We start from the raw sequence: 20,756 nt of genomic DNA on the forward strand, positions 1-20,756 counted from the left end.
TCAGACCGGAAGAGGCTTGTGGCCCTACTCAGGCCGGATTTCTGCCTCCCCAACCAAAGCAGTCTCAGGTCCCGCGCGATTGGACTGATGCAGAAGCTGTGTCCCACTCACCAGAAGTCTCAAGATCCTGTGGCGGGTTTTGTGGGTAGCTGGCGACCCTGCGCCCTAGCTACCCCAGTGCTGTTCAGACCGGAAGAGGCTTGTGGCCCTACTCAGGCTGGTTTTTTGCTTCCCTAACTCGAAGTCATTGTTTTTAAGAGCTGAGTAGTACTCCATTGCATTATGGACCACATTTTCTGTTTCCATTTCCCTGTTGAGGGACAACTGGGTTCTTTCCAGCTTCTGGCTATTATAAATAAGGTTGCTATAAACATAGTGTAGCAAGTGTCCCTATTACATATTGGAGTATTTTGTGGGTATATGCCCAGGAGTGGTCCTCAGGTAGTACTATGTACAATTTTCTGAGGAACCTCCAGACTGAGTTCCAGAGTGGTTGTACCAGCTTGCAATTACAACAGCAATGGAAGAGTGTTCCTCTATCTCCATATCCTTGCCAGCATTTGCTTACACCTGAGATTTTGATCTTAGCCATTCTGACTGGAGTGAGGTGAAATTTCAGGGTTCTTTTGATTTGCATTTCCCTGATGACTAAGGATATTGAACATTCCTTTAGGTGCTTTGCAGCCATTCAAGTTTCATCAGTTGAGAATTCTCTGTTTAACTCTTTTCCCCATTTTTAACAGGGTTACATGGAGTCCATCCCATATACAGTCACCAAACCTAGATGGATTGAGGATGCTGGTAAGTGTTTGCTGATGGAAGCCTGATATGGCTTTCTCTTTCGAGCCTCTGCCAAAGCCTGACAAATACAGAGGAAGATGCTCACAGCCAATCATTACACTGAGCATGGGTCCCTGATGGAGGAGTTGGAGGAGCTGAAAGTGGGGCTGAAAGAGCTGAGACTGTTTACAGCCCCATGAGTGGGGCAACAGTGTCAACCAGCAAGACCCCTTCCCCATCCTCCCCCCCCCCCCCGCAAAGCTTCTGAGGACAGGACCACCAAAGTGTTCCATGGAAGAATCCAAGGCACTTACAATAAATTGAATGTAAGTGCAGGAAGTGGTAGATGTGTAGAAGGAAACATAATGTTGTGAACACAGCAGAGAAAATTCCAGGTCCCAAGGACTGAGGCAGAAAACACACCTTTCAAGACCAAGAGATGTCACATCCAAATGTGAAAATAAGATTTGGACACACAAGTCCCCCATTAGTATTAGTGAATAGAAATTTTAGCTCCTGGAAAAGAAAGAAAAAAACATTAAAATAAAAATGAGAGCCCATACCATGACAAGTTGACTATACTTCAATTGTTCCATAACAATTTTAGCAGCAAAAAGACTTGAAGGGCTTAAAAGTTAAAGGATATACAATAGGATAGATAGTGAATGTAGGAATAAAACAATTAGACAAGTGAGATAAAAATGACTTTTAAAACTAAAGATTATCAAAGAATTTTAAAAGTAGAATATAAAATTTTTTACCATATGATATTCTTGCCCATGAAATATTATTTAGTAGCTATAAATAGCACTAAAATACTATAGCTATAAATAATAAATATATATATTTAGTAGCTATAAAAAATAAAGCAACTGAATGGCAACAAACATATTTTTGAAAGTGCATTCTTACAAAAGATATTAATAATAAACATGATCACTAAGGTTAATACACCTTGAGGTCACTTAAGATAGTGCATAGTATAGTCTGTGCACTCAGCTTGCTATTTAATCTATCCTTTAAGAACAATGAAATAAAAAACTTGCTTGCCTTGGATTTTTGATGTAATCGGCCTTTGTTAACAGATTACGAGTAACATTAATTCCAAATTATATATGTTCTACAATCCTGTTCTAATATAATTCAATTCCTAATAAATGCAAGAAACAGAGTTAGACAGAAAGCAAACAAATAAAGTTTATATCTACAAGTGTTCAAGATGCATAAACATATTTCTTATATTTATTAATCCTTTTATTACTGAGGTCAGTTGGGTTTCGTTGGATTCATTGATATAATTCCTTGTAAAATTCATTCAAATAACCTATGTAACAAAAGTGAACTATTGCAAATGATTTCAGAACACTGGTTTGATGATCTCAATTTGTGAGAAAATATTCCCAAAAATAATCATGTCTGGAACCTTCATGTCTACTTACATGAATGTAATCCTAAGGGATACAGAGAAGGATAGTCATGACCAAAATTATTTCCCCTATTTTTCACCTGGCCATAGGATCTCAGATGCAAAGCCCCAGGCCAGAGAGTGGTTCAGAATCCTCCAGAGGCAAACAGTGAACTGAAAAGTAAATGCTGTGAGAAGTGTATGTGTTCTATAATAATAACCGGAGAAATAAAAAGTGACACGTGGATGTGTTCATGAAAATTTGATATGTGAGATTCTGCCCACATGATGCTTCATGCTGCATTTTGCTCAAGAAACTACCTTGATGACATGGCAAAGATGTTCTCTTTGATTGTTGTCTTCTTGGTTCTGAAGCTTTCCTTACTTTTTTGCTATTTGAGCGACCCCAGGTGCTTTTGGAGAAAAAAAGACAGAGAAAATTATCTAGGAGATAAAGAGACTGATTGTTTCTTTTCCATTTATACAAAGCATGGTTATGTGAAGAATGATTACTTCAGTGAGAATCTAGACAAACAGTAAGTGTATGTTTCATTTATGCATAAATGCACATTAAGCATTCCAATTAGGGTGAGGGATAGATAAATCCTATGTGACTACTAACTATCCAGTTTCTAGGACAAAACTAAAATTTATTTTATGTTTCATGGCTGGTCATTTCCCTAATTATGGTAGTTTATGGTGAAACTTGTTTATTGTCATTTATGAATCACAATCCAGTTAGATGCTGAATGCGTGAATCACAATATTGACCTTGCTCTTAGAGAGATTCCCTTTATATCACAATTTTCATCTTATGGCACCATGTGATGCTAGTATATGCTGCCTTGTTTGTGGCTAATTGTCTGAGACATCTAGGGGTCCAGGTTAGTTGAAGCTGATGGTCTTTCTAAGAGGAGGGTTGCCCTTCTCTTCAGCTTCTAAAAGCCTTTTTCCAATTCAAGCACAGGGATCCCCAAATTCAGTCCAATGGTTGGGCAGTAGTATCTGCATCTGTCTCAGTTAGCTGCTTATTGGGTTTCTCAAAGGACAGCCATGCTATCAGTAATATTGTCAGTCCTTACAACCTTCCTTGAAAGAGATCCCAATTTTGTGAGGTTACTGAATCTCCATTTCCTTAGTCTTTTCTCTGTATTTGTCACTGCAGTTCTTTCAGACTGAAATATTTTTGAGTCAGAGTTTTTGATTGTGGGATGGCAACAACATCCACCCACATTAAGCCCTGTCTTTCTACTGGAGGTGGACTCTACTAGTTCCACTTTTGGACATTTCATCTCAGGACCTTGTATCATTTTAAGTTATGATTAGGTATGGTCTTTGAATACATGATCTCTCCAATACTTTTAACATGGGAGGTATCATGTTTTGTCAAATGCCTTTACATTATCTGAGATGATCATGTAAATTTTTTAGTTTGTTTTATGGTAGATTACATTAATGAATTTTTCATATAGTGAACACACCTTAAATTCCTGGGATACTTTTTAAATTAACTCTCCTAAAATACTAATTAGTATTAGGCCTGTATCATATGATACTTATTTTTCTTTTGATGCATATACACAGAGAAATTTAAAATAACTCAGCAAACAATTCAAATGGCTGTCTTAGAACAATGCAGACATTTTTTTTTTCATATTTTCCTCCCACAATTACCCTACCTTGAAGTACCTTTATAAAAGAAGTATATTACCTATTTGTGGATATCATAAAATGCATTATCATCATATTAAATCCCTTCCTATAATTCTTCCAGATTTATGCATTCCCTCAGGCTACTATGTGAAATCTTTTATAAAAGAAATCAATCAATGTCCTTTGCACTGCAGATATGCTCTTATATTTATGGAACTCTTTCTTATTCATCATTTTATCTCATTTGGCATCTATCCATTGCCTATATTAATCTTTGTTTTAATCATATTCTATCCACAGACAGATATGGTGTTTGTTATGTCTCATATGTGTATGTAATGAATTTATATGGGATAAGAGGCTAATTAATAGAGAATTCAAGTTTTAAAATTCAAAATGTCACTTCACTTTCATTCTTAGAAGTAGAAGACATTGTGGTGCATTGAATAGGAAATATTCATCAGATAAACTACAGTCTTTCCACATATTAAAGAGAAATACGAGAATTGTTTAGTAGACCAAGCAGATTAGAAATTATGGCATCATTGATGATGGCAAAACAAAACCAACAATATTTTTCAAAAATGTAAAGCATTAAATATTTTATATAGAAACCATTGACTATAAAATGAGTATATAATAAATGTTAATGTAAATTAAATTGTATGATTTGAAAAAATTAAATATGAATGTAATTATAGATGATTTGATTTAGGTGGTTATTTTTTCCATTTAAGTTTTATAGATATATATAATTTATAATCCATATGTTTAAAGTGTGAATGCAATGTGTGTGTGTATATATATGGGGTGTCTGTGTGGGTGAGTGTGTGTGTGTGTGTGTGCATGTGTATGTGTGTGTGTCCAACACCACAGTCAAGCTTAAAATACTTAGAAGATTTTGTGGAACTCCTGAATGCTGTGTCTTCAACTCATCTTTTTATCAATTCATACCTACCATATTCCAAAATCTACTTTCTGTTTAAGACTTGTAGATTTGAATTTTTAATATAATAAAAATTATATGCCTTGTGCCCGATTATGCTTTGTCCTAATCATACTATCTTCAAGTCCATCTCAATTGAGAGCATAAATCCAATTTATATTTCCATCATTGTTTATATAAAATATACTATCAGTACAATATACTCAAATTGCAAATTTACCTCCCTCACCTTGTGAAACATCATTTACTAATTACCTCCCATATGATCCAACATCATTACCTTCACCCATTATAAACTTATCATATAAAGAGTGGTAATAAAATAGGATAAAACAAAAGTTTCAGATTATAAAAATTATTCAATCAGAAAAGGCACCCATGCCAACAAAATAAAAAAGCAAGAGAAACATACTTGCATATAAATAGAAAAACAGACATATGCATCTTTACAAGCGAGAAGCCCATAAAAGGAAAAATTTGGAAGCTATAACATAAACACAAAAAACTATAAACTACAAAAGTTAATCTCCTGAAAAATATGTGACAAAGACTTTCCAAAATGTATCGTGTGTTATTCATGTCCTTGTCATTCAGCAGTCCCTTGAACCTGTATCACCATAAATTTTTTGTATCCCCTTTAAGGAAAAAAACTTTAGAGTTGAGATTTCTTTACAGTTATAGGCATAGATGCATTTTTATTCTTCTCCATGAAACCATATAGTGGGGCCAGTACTATTATTCAAGGAAGTTTCTTTACTCTAGTGAAATATTCTGGACATTGCTATTCAAAAAAAAATTCATGTGTCCAAAGGTGTGTATTTATTTCCAAGTCTTAAGTTTCATTCTATTAATCAACCTCTACCCCCATTAAGCCAATTTTATTAATAGAGGTATGGAGTACAAAGTGAGATCAGATATGTTGATAGTCCATTTTTGGGGGGTGGGGTTTCAAGACAGGGATTTTCTGTGTAGCCCTGGCTGTCCTGGAACTCACTTTGTAGACCAGGCTGGCCTCGAACTTCGAAATCCACCTGCCTCTGCCTCCCAAGTGCTGGGATTAAAGGCGTGTACCACCACTGCCCAGCTGATACTCCATTATTTAGGATTGTCCTAGCTATTATTTTTTTAATTCTAAACTGTAGTTTGTGAAGAAAAGTTGATATTTCTTGACATATAAGTGTTCATACTTCAGCAGTTGAAGTGGATTAGAGAACTCAATATTCAAAGTGCATATCTCTCTCCAGAACAGAATGGCAATAGATTTAAAAAATATTACACAATTTTAGGTATTTCTGAATGAAAGAAAAAAATCCAAGAAATAGGAAATAATACTAGAATAGGAGTTATTAAGGAATAAGTATTTGTAAATAATAGAGAACATAAACCTGTTAAGTCAATTCAGTTCCAGCTTCAGAGCACAAGTTATGCTCAGTTAAATAAATATTTACTGTAGTCAGAAAGCATTTCAGAAGATACAAATGAGGGAAAAACAAAAAACTCATGTAAACCACACTGAATTATATATAACTGTTAAATAAGATTATTAGACTCTTTAAAAAGGTATCAAAGCAAATATATACGGTTAAATCATATTTAATAAAAGAAAGAAGTTACAGTAAATATATTAGAAATAGAACATAACTGGACAAATCTAAATCAAATAGAACCCAAGGCCAGTTATGCAATAGACAGAGATTGTAGAGAAAAAATGAATTTGTACAACCTAAGAGTACATGTGAAATTAGAGTAACACAATCCAAGCCAAAGGAGTGGTTGTACTTATAACCAATGTTATATCACTCAATTTTGGATAGCCTCAAATATAAAAATCAAAAGAGGTGAACTGTGTAAAATAAACAAGTGTAAAAATTATTGAGGCATTTGCATTGCCTATGAATTCTTTAGCCTATTGCAATTGTTGACACGGAAATATTTGGCTACCTATTTTTCATTCCAGTATGAAGGGTCATGACTTTTTAGTTCTGATCTTGTGAAAAACAAACAAACAAACAAACAAACAAAAACATTCTAGATAGAAGATAATTCTATTTCCCTTCCACACATGTTCGGTATTAGAGTTATATGATAAAGTCATGGGCAGATTCAATATTGTTGGCTCAGAACTTCTTCTTATTCATAGATGAAATATAGATATTTCACCACGTTCAAGAAAAACAAGATGGAAATGTAGAAAATTTCAAAATCGATAGAACCCTCATAATATAAAATTGTTATTTTAAAAACTTTATTAAAATATCAAAAGATAAAAAGGTACATAGTGTCTAATTTCATAACACAGTTAAAGAAGAGGACAAAAGAAGCAGATAACTGGGCTGGAGAGATGACACAGTGGTTAAGAGCACTGACTCCTGAGTTCAATTCCACATGGTGGCAACCACATGGTGGCTCATAACAATCTGTAATTCAGGCTATTGCCCTCTCCTGTTGTGTCTGAAAAAAAGCAATGGTGGTGTACTCATATGCATAAAATAAATAAGTATTAAAAAAAGAGAAGATAACAGAAAACTATGTAAATGCTTAATAAATGTATATGTTTTAGATAAAAGACTTCAAAACAAAAGTATAAAGTTCAATTAATCAAATTTTAAAACTTTAAGATTGTTAAATTATTTTGCAGATCTCACATATGAATACATCACAATAATGAACTGTATCAACGTGTAAAAGGGTCACAAAAATCTAAGAAATATTTTCTTAACAAACTTTGAGTTTTATTTAAAATTACCACAGTGAGAACCCATATCCTCCATGATTGGTTTGCTCTCTTTTCAGAGTTACACGTAAGACCATCCACTTGATTTCCTCTGTTTATTTTGCCATTGAAGAAATTAATAGGAACATTCATATTTTACCCAACATTTCCCTGTTAGTTAAAATTGAATGTAACCTAATTGAGGATAATGTGGAAAGAGTTTGGTCCTTGAAAAAAAAGGAAATTATTCCTAATTACTACTGTAAAAATCAGAGAAGATATTTAATTGTACTTACGGGGCCTATATGGATAACATCTTACACACTTGGACCATTTCTGTACTTCTCTAGAACTCCAGAGGTAAGTCAGGGAGGGTTACATGTATTGAAATACTATCTTACCACCATATGGATTTCTGAATACCAAGGCTGATTAAAAGACAGAGAATTCATTTATATCTAGATACTTTCTTTGGCAAACACAACATCTTTATGACAGTTGGGCAAGAGAGAAAGCATAATGTGAAAGGTTTTACCAGAATACTTTGTTTATCTCTACTTGTATAGCAATTCACAAGAAGTTGGATATGATTTTAATAATAATAAGAATCCACACTTTCTCACACTTCTAGCATGTGTTCTAGCACACTAAGATCTATGCATAGACTGAGCTTTATGCATTCCATTTCTTCATAGTGATGCTTCTGGTCAATATCTTTCAGCTTTACTTTGGTTATTTTCATCTCCTTCTAAGTGACCAGGAACAGTTTCCACATCTCTACCAGATGACTCCCAAGGACACATCTCTACCATTAGGCATGGTGTCCCTAGCAATTCACTTCAGATGGAACTGGATAGGAGTGATCATTACAGATGATGACCATGGAATTCAATTCCTTTCTGAATTGAGAACAGGAATGGAAAGAAACACTGTCTGCTTAGCATTTGTCACTATTATCACATATGATAAGATGTTATACTTTAAAATGATTCATAGATATTATCACCAAATTATAATGTCATCAGCAAAAGTTGTCATTGTCTATGGGGATAAAGAATCTCCTCTACAACTTAACTTCATGCTTTGGAAATCTAAAAACATTCAGAGACTTTGGGTCAGTGTGTCACAATTTGATATGATCACAATGATGGGAGATTTCATGCTTAATTCCATTCATGGGACTCTTATTTTTTCACATCAACAGTCTGAGATGTCTGGTTTTAAACAATTTATGCAGACAGTGCACCCATCTAACTACAGTAATGATATTTCCTTGGCTAAACTGTGGTGGACTTATTTTAAGTGTTCATTGCCACCACCTGATTGTAAAACACTGAAGAATTGTCCAAACAAAACCCTATTTCAATGGTTTTTTGAGCCACCTCTTGGAATGTCTATGAGTGAAACATGTTACAACTTATACAATTCTGTGTATGCTGTTGCCCACTCAATTCATGAGATACTTCTACAACATGTAGACACATGCTCAGAGAATGATGGAAAGGTACTGGAATTTAACTCCTGGAAGGTAATAATTATTACACTGAATTGCATATATTATCATAGAAATGACATTCCTAATGGAAATCATAAAGTCAAAATCCTTGTAAATAGGTAACCTTTATCCTAAATACATGTACTTCTAGACTCTTCAAATCCGAAAGAGGCATATCATGTTAGTGTCATAATTTATGTTACAGCCAACTATGGCATCCAAGTCAGCATTTCACAATCTAAGTCATGAAATTTTCTCTGATATTTTAAAAGTACATGAATGTCATGACTTTATATCTGAATTTTTCTCATACAATTAGTAAATGAAATTAAGAAAATTACTTGTCTTTTATGATAAAAATGATTGTAATTAATATAATGAATAGAGCTCAATCAATTTCAAGTACTTTTTCCATGTTTTGAACAACTGAGTATTTATGTTCCCTATCTCATGATCAAGTAACACTATTGGCAGAAAAAAAATGGATAATTTATCACTATACTCCAAATATAAAATTCATTTGTGCATGTGTTACAGCATCAAATACAGTGAGAAAACAGTATTTGTAAAGCACAGTGAATCTTTAAAATTTTGTGAAATAAATATTACTTTTTCAGTACTGAATACTTCTGATAAAGGTAGATTTTAGGAGTAGATAATAGATATCTGTGATATTACAAACTTTTTAATTTCTATACTAATGGCTATGCATAGTTTAAACTAAAATGCAAATATGTTTTAGATGTTCTCTTTTGTGAAGAACATACAATTTGTAAATCCTGCTGGAGACCTAGTGAACATGAACCAGAATAGAAAACTGGATACAGAGTATGACATTTACTACATCACAGATTTTCTAAAACACGAAGGACTTAAAATGAAAATAGGAAGATTTTCTGGTCATTTTCCAAATGGTCAACAACTGTTTATGTCTGATGAAATGATAGAGTGGGCTACAGATATCAAGCAAGTAATTTAGTTTTAATTTTAATGCTTTACATGAAGAAAAACTACCTCTAATCTTGTCTACTTTTGTTTTGTTATGGAGTAATATTTCTTTTTTTTTACCATTTCCTCATTTGTTGACTTCCAGCATCCAAATTCTCTCTCCCTCTCCCACATCTCTCTCTCTCTCTGTCTATTTGATTTGCCACTTACTCTTTCATAAGTGTTTCATAATATAAAAATCCCCATATATTCATAAAAATTGTATTAATAAAATACAAAACAATGTAATTTTGCTTTATACCATGATATGGTGTACAAAGGGAAGTCTTTCAGTGGCATTTTCTTGTTTTCTTGTTCCTTGTTTCTCTTATTTCTGCAATGTTTGACACATAAGTTTTACTGTTTATTTCTATGATGTATCTGATCTTCTTCAGACTCTAGCCTCCATATGTAGTGTGCCTTGCAGACCAGGTCTCAGAAAATACTTTCAGGAGGGAAAGGCTGTCTGCTGTTTTGATTGTTACCCCTGCCCAGAAAATGAAATTTCCAACATGACAGGTGAGGCTATGTTTTCTCAAAATGAATAAAATTGCTTATATCTCTCATATGCACATACTTTTCAAAAGACCTTTGTGGATAGGAAAAGATGAGCATGGGAGATGTTCCCATCTTCTGATACTTTATTCACTTTCTTTCTTCAGAGACTTTAAGTTCTTATTATATAAGTCTTTCTCTTGCTTGGTTAGTGCATTATTTTATATTTTGTGTGTGTGTCATAAATGGTATTGTTGCCATAATTTCTTCTCTGCCCAAATGGTTTATTGAAAATGTGACTCCTTTTTGAGGTAATTTTCTACCCATCTTCTTTGCTGAATGTGTTTTTCTGCTGCATTACTTCTCTGGTCGAATTTGTGGAGTCCTTTATGATATCATTTGTGAATAGCTATACTTTGACTTATTCCATTCTTATTTGTATCATCTTCATCTCCTTTTATCATACTGTTCTGCTAGATATACAAGTACTAAGTTGAAGAGATACAAAAAGATTCAGAACCCTTGTCTCATCACTAATTTTAGTGGAGTTGCTTTAGTTGAATTCTCAAAACACAACTCACAATAATTTGTGAGTTGAGAATTTTGGATCTTAATGGAAATTGGCCTGAAATTCTCTCTCTCTCTCTCTCTCTCTCTCTCTCTCTCTCTCTCTCTCTCTCTCTCTCTCTCTCTCTCTCTCTTTACCCTCCAGTTTTTATTCCCCACCCTAGTCCACCCACCCAGTTCCACATCCCATACCTCCTCCCAAACCATCTGTCCCCACAACAATGTACCCGCCCCCCACCTCCAACTCCCCAAAACCTCTAAACTCCTTGAGGCCTCCAGTCTCAAGGGTTAGGTACATCATTTCTGATTGAACATGAACCTGGCAGTCCTCTGCTGTATATGTGTTGGGAGCCTGATAGCAGTTGGTGTATGCTGCCTGTTTGGTGGATCAGTGTTTGATAGATCTCTGGGGTCCAGATGAATTGAGACTGTTGGTCCTCCTAAAGGGTCGCACTCCTCCTCGGCTTCTTTCTGCCTTTCCTTAATCCAACCATGGGGGTCAGCAGCTTCTCTCTAATGGTTGGGTCCAAATATCTGCATCTGATTCTTTCAGCTGCTTGTTGGGTCTTCTGGAGTAGGGTTATTCTAGGTCTTTTTTTTTTTTCCTCACTCTATAGCCTCAGTTAATTGTCAGGCTTTGGGACCTCCACTTTAGGTGGATCCAACTTTGGGCCTGTCAATGGGCCTTCTTTTTAGGCTCCTGTCCATTTCTATCCTTGTAGCTCTTTCAGACAGAAACAATTATGGTTCAGAGTTTTGACTGGGATGGCAACCCCTCTCCCTCATTTAATGCCCTTTATTCCTGTTGGAGGTGGGCTTTATAAATTTCCTCTCCCTAGTGTTGTTCATTTCATCGAAAGTCTGTCCCTTTGAGTCCTGAGAGACTTCACCTCCCAAGTCTCTGGTGCATTTTGAAGGGTCCACTCAACCTCCTACCTCCCAAGGTTGCCTGTTTCAATTTTTTTTCTTTTTTTTTTTGCTGGCCCTCAGGGCTTCAGTCCTTTTCAGACCCTCAATAAAAGATCAGGTTCCCCTCTACCTCACTACCCATTCACTTTTCCTCCCATATCTCTCTCTCCTTCCCCAATTCTGATTTCTTTTTTTTTTTCCCTCCAAAATGGGACAGTGAGTTTTTATGCAGTTTAGTCACCCAGGATATTATGGCTTCATAAAAGTAACTTCTCAGTGTTGCTTTTGTTTCAATTTTGTGGAACACACTGAGGAGTATTGATATTTACTTTATATTGAATGTCTTGTACAATTCTGTGCTAAAACAGTCTGGACCTGGGCTTTCCTTTGTTAAGTGATATCTTATATTTCTTTAGGGGTTAAAGGACTGTTTAAGTAGTCTACTGATCTTCATTTAACTTTAGGAAGTGGTGTCTATATAGGAAATTATCAATTTCATATAGATTTTCCTATTTTGTGTAGTACAGGCTTTTGGAGTAAGACATTGATTTTTTAAAATCCCTCAATTTCTATTGAGCAGCCCAGATGAAACAGAGATAGCAGTAGGTAATAATTCAGGGTTTTGGATAGGAAAATAAATTCTATCACTATGGATGGTAGACAGCTGGTCAGACCTTGTGATGATTAAGGCATATTAAAAATATAAAGGTTGTGTGTGTTTTTTATCCTGGAACTCAATAATAAAAGTTGGAGTACAAACATCTGGCTAGGATTTAAATACTTTTTACAACAGAAGCTGCCATTGTAATTCTTTTGCAAGACTAGGGGAGGCCCTGAGAATAGAAAGAATGGGAATAATCTACAGAGAGCCTACCTGGTCTTGTGGATGCGTGTGGCCTGTAAAGGAGCAGTGGTAGTCACTCTTGAAGATTGAAAGTAAAAAAAAAAAAATTATAATGCTTGATTATGTTGTTATTGTTGTTGCCAACCCTCAGTCCCCCTGCCACAAATCCTCATCCCATTCCTCTTTGCCCTTACCTCTTAGATGATGCTTCTTTCCCACCCCACCCCCCAAAACCAGGGCATCAGAACAAGCTGTGTATGCTGCTGGTTGGTGGCTCAGTCTCTGGCATATCCCTGGAATCTTGATTAGTTTAGCCTGCTGGTCTTACTATGGGGGTTAATCTCTGTTCCTCTTATTCTAGCCTTCTCCTAATTCAAACATTGGAGTCCCCAACTTCAGTCCAATGGTTGGGTATAAATGTCTATCTTTCTTTCTCAGTCAGTTGCTGACAGGTCCCTCAGAAGACATCTAAGCCAGGCTCTAGTCTATAAGCACATCATAGCATCGGTAATAGAGAAAGGCTATGGTGCTCCTCTCTCCAGTGAGATGGATCTTAATTTGGGTTGGTCTTTGTAAAATCAGGGTTAGGGTTAGGGTTAGGGTTAGGGTTAGGGTTAGGGTTAGGGTTAGGGTTAGGGTTAGGGTTAGGGTTCAGTCTCTTTTCAGTTTTTGTCCTTGCAGTTCTTTTAGAAAGGAATAATTCTGGGTCAGAAATTTGGGCTATGCGTCACTAACCATATTCCTTCTTTTGAGCCCCTATTTATCTATTGGAAATGGAGATCCCTCTCCACAAAATTGGGCATTATTGCTAAGGGTACTACAAATGAATCCTGAGAATAGCTAATTTTTCAGGTCTCTGGTATATTCTACAAGGTTACCTACATCCCAACCTACCAGGCTGCTTATTTCTCTTCATTCTATTGGCTTCTTTCCTGCCTCCATATCTGATCTTCTTCTCTTTTCCCTCTCCCATTTCTCTTTCCTACCATGTCTCTCCTCCCAGCCCGCACCTCCTGTCCTTATCCTTACTCCTTCTAGGTGGGATTGAAACACCCTCACTTAGTCGTTTCTGCTTGTTGCACTTCTTAAGGTCTGTGTGTTATTTCCTAGGTAGTATGTACATTTGCCAGTGAATATACTCCTGGACATCCTTTTGGGTCTGACTTACCTCACTAAGGATAAATTTTTCTATTTCCAACCATTTGCCTGCAAATTTAAAGATGTCCTCTTTACTAGTAGCTAATTAGTATTCCATTGTGAAAATGAATCACATATTCTGTGTCAGTTCTCAATGGAAAGACATCTGGGTTGTTTCCAGCTTCTGGGTGTTACAATATGGCCCCTATGAACATCCTCAGTACATGTTCTTATGGGATGATGTGGCATAGTTTGGGTATATGCCCAAGAGTGGTTTAGATGAGTCTTCAGGAAGAATTATTTCCAATTTCATGAGGAGCTACCAGATTGATTTCCAGAGTGGTTGCACCAGTTTGCAATCCCACCAGCAATGGAAGAGGGTTCCTCTTTCTCCACATCCATGACAGCATGTGCTATCATTTGAGTTTTTGATCTTAGCCATTCAGATTGGTGTGAGGTTGAATCTCAGGGTCATTTTGAGTTCCATTTCCCTGTAGACTAAGTACTTTGTACTTTTCTTTAATTGCTTCTAGGCCATTCAAGATTCTTCTGTCGTGAAACATTTGTTCAGCTCTGTACCCCATTTTCTATTTGGGTTATTTGGTTCTTTGGAGGTTAACTTCTTGAGTTTTTTACTTGTTTTGGATATTAGCCCTATGTAAGAAGTAATGTTAGTGAAGATTTATTTTTCCAATCAGTAAGTTGTCAATGTTTCCTATTGATGATGTCTTTTGCCTTACAGAAGTTTTTTGGTTTCATAAGGTCCCTTTTATCATCTCTAGATCTTAGAGACTGAGTCATCTGTGCTCTGTTCAGGAAATTTTCCCCTGTGACAATGAGTTCAAGGCTATTTCCAACTTTCTCTTTTATTAAATTCAGTATATCTGGTATTAGTTGAGGTACTTGTCCACTTGGACTTGAGCTTTGTACAAGGTGATAAATATGAATCTATTTTCTTTCTCCTATATAGAGAATAACAGTTAAATCAACACCACGTATTAAATATGATTGCTTTTTTCCACTGTTTTTTTTTTTTTTTTTTTTTTGTTTCTTTGTCAAATTTCAAGTATCTATAGGTGTATGGGTTTATCGCTGCAACTTTCATTTTATTCCATTGATTAACCTGCCTGTCTCTTTACGAATCTGTGAGGACCAAACTGTGGGAAACTAGGCCCTCAACAACTCTCACCCTAAAGTTCCGGCTGACCCTTTAATGGGAATTATGTCACCCCCTCCTTCATTGTCTCCACCTGGTGCCTGAGACTCCCAGCTTCACTCCCTCCTTCATATATCCACTTCGCGCCTAGAACTGCTTAGATAAAGCCAGCTTCACCTCCTCCTCCATGTCTCCATTTGGTGCCTGGGACTTTTTATGGCACTCCAAGATAAACTGCAGAATGTTTGAAGGCTTCCCAGGACTGTTTTAGGGCCGACATCACAAGATAAGCTGCAACATGCCTGCAATCAGCATCCACCCCAGATATCCATCCCTTTTCTCTGTATTTTATTATACCCCCTCGACCCCTCCCTATTTTCTCTCACTGTGTGCTTATAATAAGGCTCCCAGCCTCCATTTAACAGACCTTGACAACTCTTTGCTTGGTCTCACTTCCCTTTCTCCGCCCGTTTCTCTTGCAGGCCTTGGTCCTCCTCGACCCACGGAATAACTTAGCGCTGCTGGACGGGACACCAATCCCATGCAGTTTTTATCACTATTGCTCAGTAGTGCAGCCTGATATCAGAAAAGGTGTTTTCCACTGGATGCTCATTTATTGTTAAGAATTATTTTGACTGTCCTAGGTTTTTTGTTCTTACATATGAAATTGAAGATTTCTCTTTCCATGTCTATAAAGAATTGTGTTGGAATTTCGAGGAGGATTGCCTTGAATCTGTAGATAGCTTTTGGTAAGGTAGCTATTTACTGTGGTAATTCTAGTAATGCATGAGCATAGGTGATCTTTCTATTTTCAGAGGTCTTCCTGGATTATTATTTTCCAGAGATCTGAAATTGTGGTTGTAGAGATATTTCACTTGCTTGGAAAGCATTATAGCAAGATGTTTTATACTATTCTTTTGCTATTGTGAAGGGTGCTGTTTCCTTAGTTTCTTTCTCAGACTGTTTATTGTTTGTATAAAGAAGGCTACTGATTGCTTTGAGTTAATTTTTATAATGCCACTTTGCTGAAGTTGTTCAATAGCCATAAGAGTTCTCTGGTAGAATTTTGGTGGTTGATTAAATATACTATATTATCTACCAAAAATAGTGTTACTTTTTGTTCTTCTTTTCTAATTTATATCCCTGATCTCCTTTAGTGGGCCCATTGCTATAGCCAGAACTTTGAATACTAGATTTAAGAGATATGAGAATAGTATACTAACTACTTGATCATTTTTAAGTGGGTAAATAATTGGAGTATTTGAATATGTCTACTTACCAATTTTGGTAACACTGTTTAGCAAAATTAAAAAGAAAATACAAAACGAAACCAAATGTATATCTTTCAATGCAGAGACTCTGCACTTGGAAAAGAACATCCCTTTTCACTTTGATCTATTAGCTTAATTTGAATGAAAAAAAAACAGAATACATGATTGTGTAATCCACAAACATAAGAGTGGAAGGAATATAAAAACTTACATCTACTATATGCTGTCAAGATTATTTTTGAGCCATTTACCAGTACTTAGATTATGGTGTTTCTTAATAGATACTATAGCAATGGGAATACCGCATAGGAAGTCTTACATAAATAAGTAAAACTGGAAGATGCTGTGCCCTACCACAATTCACACATTGAAAAATAAAACTGAACAAAATATATTTGAATGTAGAAAAATTGGGTGAAATTTTTTCTTGTTATCTCTTCCTCAGTTGACATTATCAGTGCTTTTGCATGATACTTTTATTCTGGATATTATAATATGATGACATTTTCTTTCACTATATTTCCTACAAATATGTCCAAACACCCTCCTTACACTTTTTCAAATTCATGGCATTTTTTATTAAGTGCTGAAACACATGTACACATACACACACACATGCACACACACAACACGTACATACACAAAAACACACACACTAATTGGAATATGCTTTACAGGGGAAGACAATTTTACTCACTCTCCATATTCCTTCATTATCCGTAATTCTCTAAGTTAGAATTTTGCATGATGTTCCTTCCTTCCCCCATTGTCATGTTTTTGTTTTTCTTTTCAGTCAGTTCAGGCTTAAGAAGCCCTTGATGGTGAGATGTTTATGTGTGTTACTTCCTTGAAAATACACACTTCTATAAAACTTACTGGTCCTCTAGCTTTAAACTCTTCAAACCATTTCTTTAGTAATTTTAGAGCCTTACAGAGGAATTAAGTTTGTAGATGTCCTTATTGGACCAAACTCCAAAAACTCTAAATTTTTATTGACTATGATATTCTCTAATGGTATCTCTTAAGTTTCCATAATGAATGGTAAAGACAATAAATATTTGATATTTAAGAACACAGAACAAAGCCAGGGATTATAATGGTTTAGCAAAAAGTTGGCTATAAGTTCTTTCACAAGACATGGATTGGTAGTTTCTATTTCCAAATATCTTCTTGAAACCACATGTAGGACTAAACTTTTTGCTGACAAAATGCCTTTTAATGTCTTCTTTTGCATAATTCACACAATTATAAGTGAAAATTTTGTGACTATATGAGTGATGAATATAAGGCATATTATTATGGAAACAAAACTTTTGCAACTGTACAGTTTTGTTTTTGAAAAATATAATAAACATTTTGAGTATATTACATAAATATGACAAAAGCTTACATAAAAAATAGAAGCATTTCAAATTAGGATAAAATCTTATGAAACTTCCATATTTAAGTTTGCATCTAATACAAGATATCAGTTTAATTCAATTATGATTTTCTAAAGCATGAGTTTCGTGTATCTTGTGATTATTGTACGAAAAATAAATCTGACAATTCTTCTTTTCCTATACTAGACATGAATCAATGTGTGAAGTGTCCAGAGGATGAGTATGCCAACACAAATCAAACTAACTGCTTCAAAAAAGTTGTGACCTTTCTAGCTTATGAAGACCCTTTGGGAATGACTCTGGCTGTCTTGGCTGTGTGCTTCTCTGTTCTTACAAGTGTTGTACTCTGTGTCTTCTTGAAACACAGAGACACTCCCATAGTCAAGGCCAATAATGAAACTCTCAGCTATGTCCTACTCACCTCCCTCATATTTTGTTTTATCTGTTCCTTGCTCTACATTGGTTATCCCAATATGGTCAGCTGCATCCTGCAACAGACCACATTTGCCATTGTGTTCACTGTGGCTGCCTCTAGTGTCTTAGCCAAGACAATTACTGTAGTTCTAGCATTTAAGATCACTGTTCCAGGAAGAAGACTGAGGTGGCTGCTACTTTCAGGGGCACCTAATTACATCATTCCCATATGCACCATGATCCAAATGATTCTCTGTGGAATCTGGCTGGGAACTTCTCCTCCATTTGTTGATGCTGACCTACACATGGTACATGGACACATCATCATTGTTTGCAACAAAGGTTCAGTGATTGCTTTTTACTGTGTCCTGGGATACATGGGCTTTCTTGCTCTATCAAGTTTCACTGTAGCTTTCCTGGCCAGGAATCTGCCTGACACATTCAATGAAGCCAAGCTCCTGACATTCAGCATGCTGGTGTTCTGCAGTGTCTGGATCACCTTCCTCCCTGTCTACCACAGCACTAAGGGTAAGGCTATGGTTGCTGTGGAAGTCTTCTGTATCTTAGCCTCCAGTGCAGGGATGCTTGTTTGTATATTTCTGCCAAAGTGCTACATTATTCTGTTGAGACCACAAATAAATTCTTTTCATGATTTTAGGAAAACACATGTAAAAGTTATAAATATTAATTGAATGTAACTGCTTATTTAGTATACCAAACAATTCCACATTATCACCAAAATGCTTACTATGTATTATATCATTATATGAGTTTCTCCCATTAAAAACTATAGAAAAAAAGCTGGATAATAAAGACATAACATATGACTTGTTCATCAATATATTGGTTCAAACCATTTAATCAGGGTTTTACTGTCTGATATCTGAAAATTGTTACTTAGGTATACAAATTAATTCATTTAATACCTATATTCCAGCACAAATTGTGTGGCATTATTTGATTTGAGGAACCTTTTTCTAGGTGGATTGTATATATAGATAGCTTTTAATAAGGAAAACACACATATCTATCTCTATCCTCTCTCTCTCTCTCTCTCTCTCTCTCTCTCTCTCTCTCTCTCCCTCTCCCTCTCCCTCTCCCTCTCCCTCTCTTTAGAACTGCAAGGAATTTTATAAAAATACTTAAATATATGTGAGGTGGTATCACAGGGATTGAGAGGATAATAATAACAAGGAATACTGAAAGGAGGATGCTTGAATCTCATGCAGATCATTAAACAGTATATTCATTGAATGTAATGGAGGGAGGGAATTGGGTGGGAGAAGGAATGGGGTGGGGACTAGGACATTCAGGTGTAGGGACAAGGAGAGAAAGGGGGCCATGTCAGTAAAAAAAAAAAAAAGTTATTGGCAGTAAGAGGAGGAGGAGGCATCTCAATCATGTGTCAGAGACCTTGGATATGGGAGGCTCCAAATTGTTTAGGAAGGGGATTCTAGATGAGACTCCTGTCAGTGTGGGATTTGGAGCCTGAAATGGCCATCTCCTATATATCAGCAGGACAAGCAGTGAATATCAACCTCAAACCCTTTAACCCATAAGTTGTCCATCAGACAACATTGAAGTGAAGGGAGAGTGGTGGAGCAGAGATTGAGGCGATGTCCAATCAATGACTGAGCCCCCTTTAAGACTCATTCCATGGGCAAGAAGCAATCCCTGAAACTACTTAAATTACTCTATTATGTTTGCAGTCAGAAACCTAACATAATTATCCTTTGAGATGTTCCACTCAGCAACTGACAGAAACAGACACAGAGAACCAAAGCTAAATATTGGGCACAGCTCAGAGTGTCCTCTGAAAAAAATTGTGGGAAGGATTGTGAGACCCAAATGATTCATGGAGTCCAGAAAAAAAAAAAAAATAGAAAACTGACCTAGACACTTGGGAGCTCCCAGAGATGAACTATCAGTTAATAATCATACATGGGCTGGACCTAAGCTGCCTGCCCAATTGTAGCAGAAAAGCAACATGGAATTCATGTAGGTCTGCAAGCATCTGGAGCAGGGGCTGTCCCTGATTCTGTTACTTGCATATGCAACCTGTTCCCATGACTGAGCACCTTCTCTGGCCTCACTAGGAGAACATGTGTCTGGTCCTGCCGTGGCTTGATGTCTCACCATGCTCAGTCCACTGGTTGTGTCAGGTTCTGGCAGAGGCTCTCAGGAGAAGTTGATTATATTCAGTATAAATTCAAGGAATAGTGTGATTTTTTGACATGTTGTGCTAAAATCTTGGGGTATAATAGAAGTTCTTAAGGTCAGATAGTCTACATGATCAATTATGGTATGGGAAAGGAAAGATCCTGCTACTTGAATATTTATAGAAGCTGAGAATGGTGTTAAAATGGACTAAAAGAATGATGATTAAAGAACACTTTTTAAACTCATTACTAATTTAGGTCTTATAATAAAAGAAATTGTAAGGTTAAAAACTACACTGTGGACTGGAACTGTAGTATCATTAACAGATTTCTACACCTCAAATATTCTATAACTGTATTGTGACATTCTCCTGAACAAGATATGGGTTGGTCATGGGTTCCACTGATATAGTGGTGGATAATATACAATTTATGAAGAGCTG

At 36.0% G+C, this 20,756-nt stretch overlaps 1 protein-coding gene across 1 annotated transcript; it reads left to right on the forward strand.

Moving 5' to 3' along the window:
• The first annotated feature begins 2,515 nt into the window (after positions 1-2,515).
• Positions 2,516-18,846, forward strand: LOC110288511 (vomeronasal type-2 receptor 116-like). The gene is made up of 6 exons (XM_021154838.1): positions 2,516-2,721; positions 7,578-7,857; positions 8,219-9,025; positions 9,735-9,962; positions 10,375-10,498; positions 17,927-18,846. The coding sequence occupies exons 1-6, from the start codon at positions 2,516-2,518 to the stop codon at positions 18,844-18,846; spliced, it is 2,565 nt and encodes an 854-aa protein (XP_021010497.1).
• The last annotated feature ends 1,910 nt before the right edge of the window (positions 18,847-20,756 follow it).

The sequence above is a fragment of the Mus caroli genome, unplaced genomic scaffold, assembly GCF_900094665.2.
Source record: "Mus caroli unplaced genomic scaffold, CAROLI_EIJ_v1.1 scaffold_14155_U1_1, whole genome shotgun sequence".
Taxonomy (NCBI): Eukaryota; Metazoa; Chordata; class Mammalia; order Rodentia; family Muridae; genus Mus; species Mus caroli.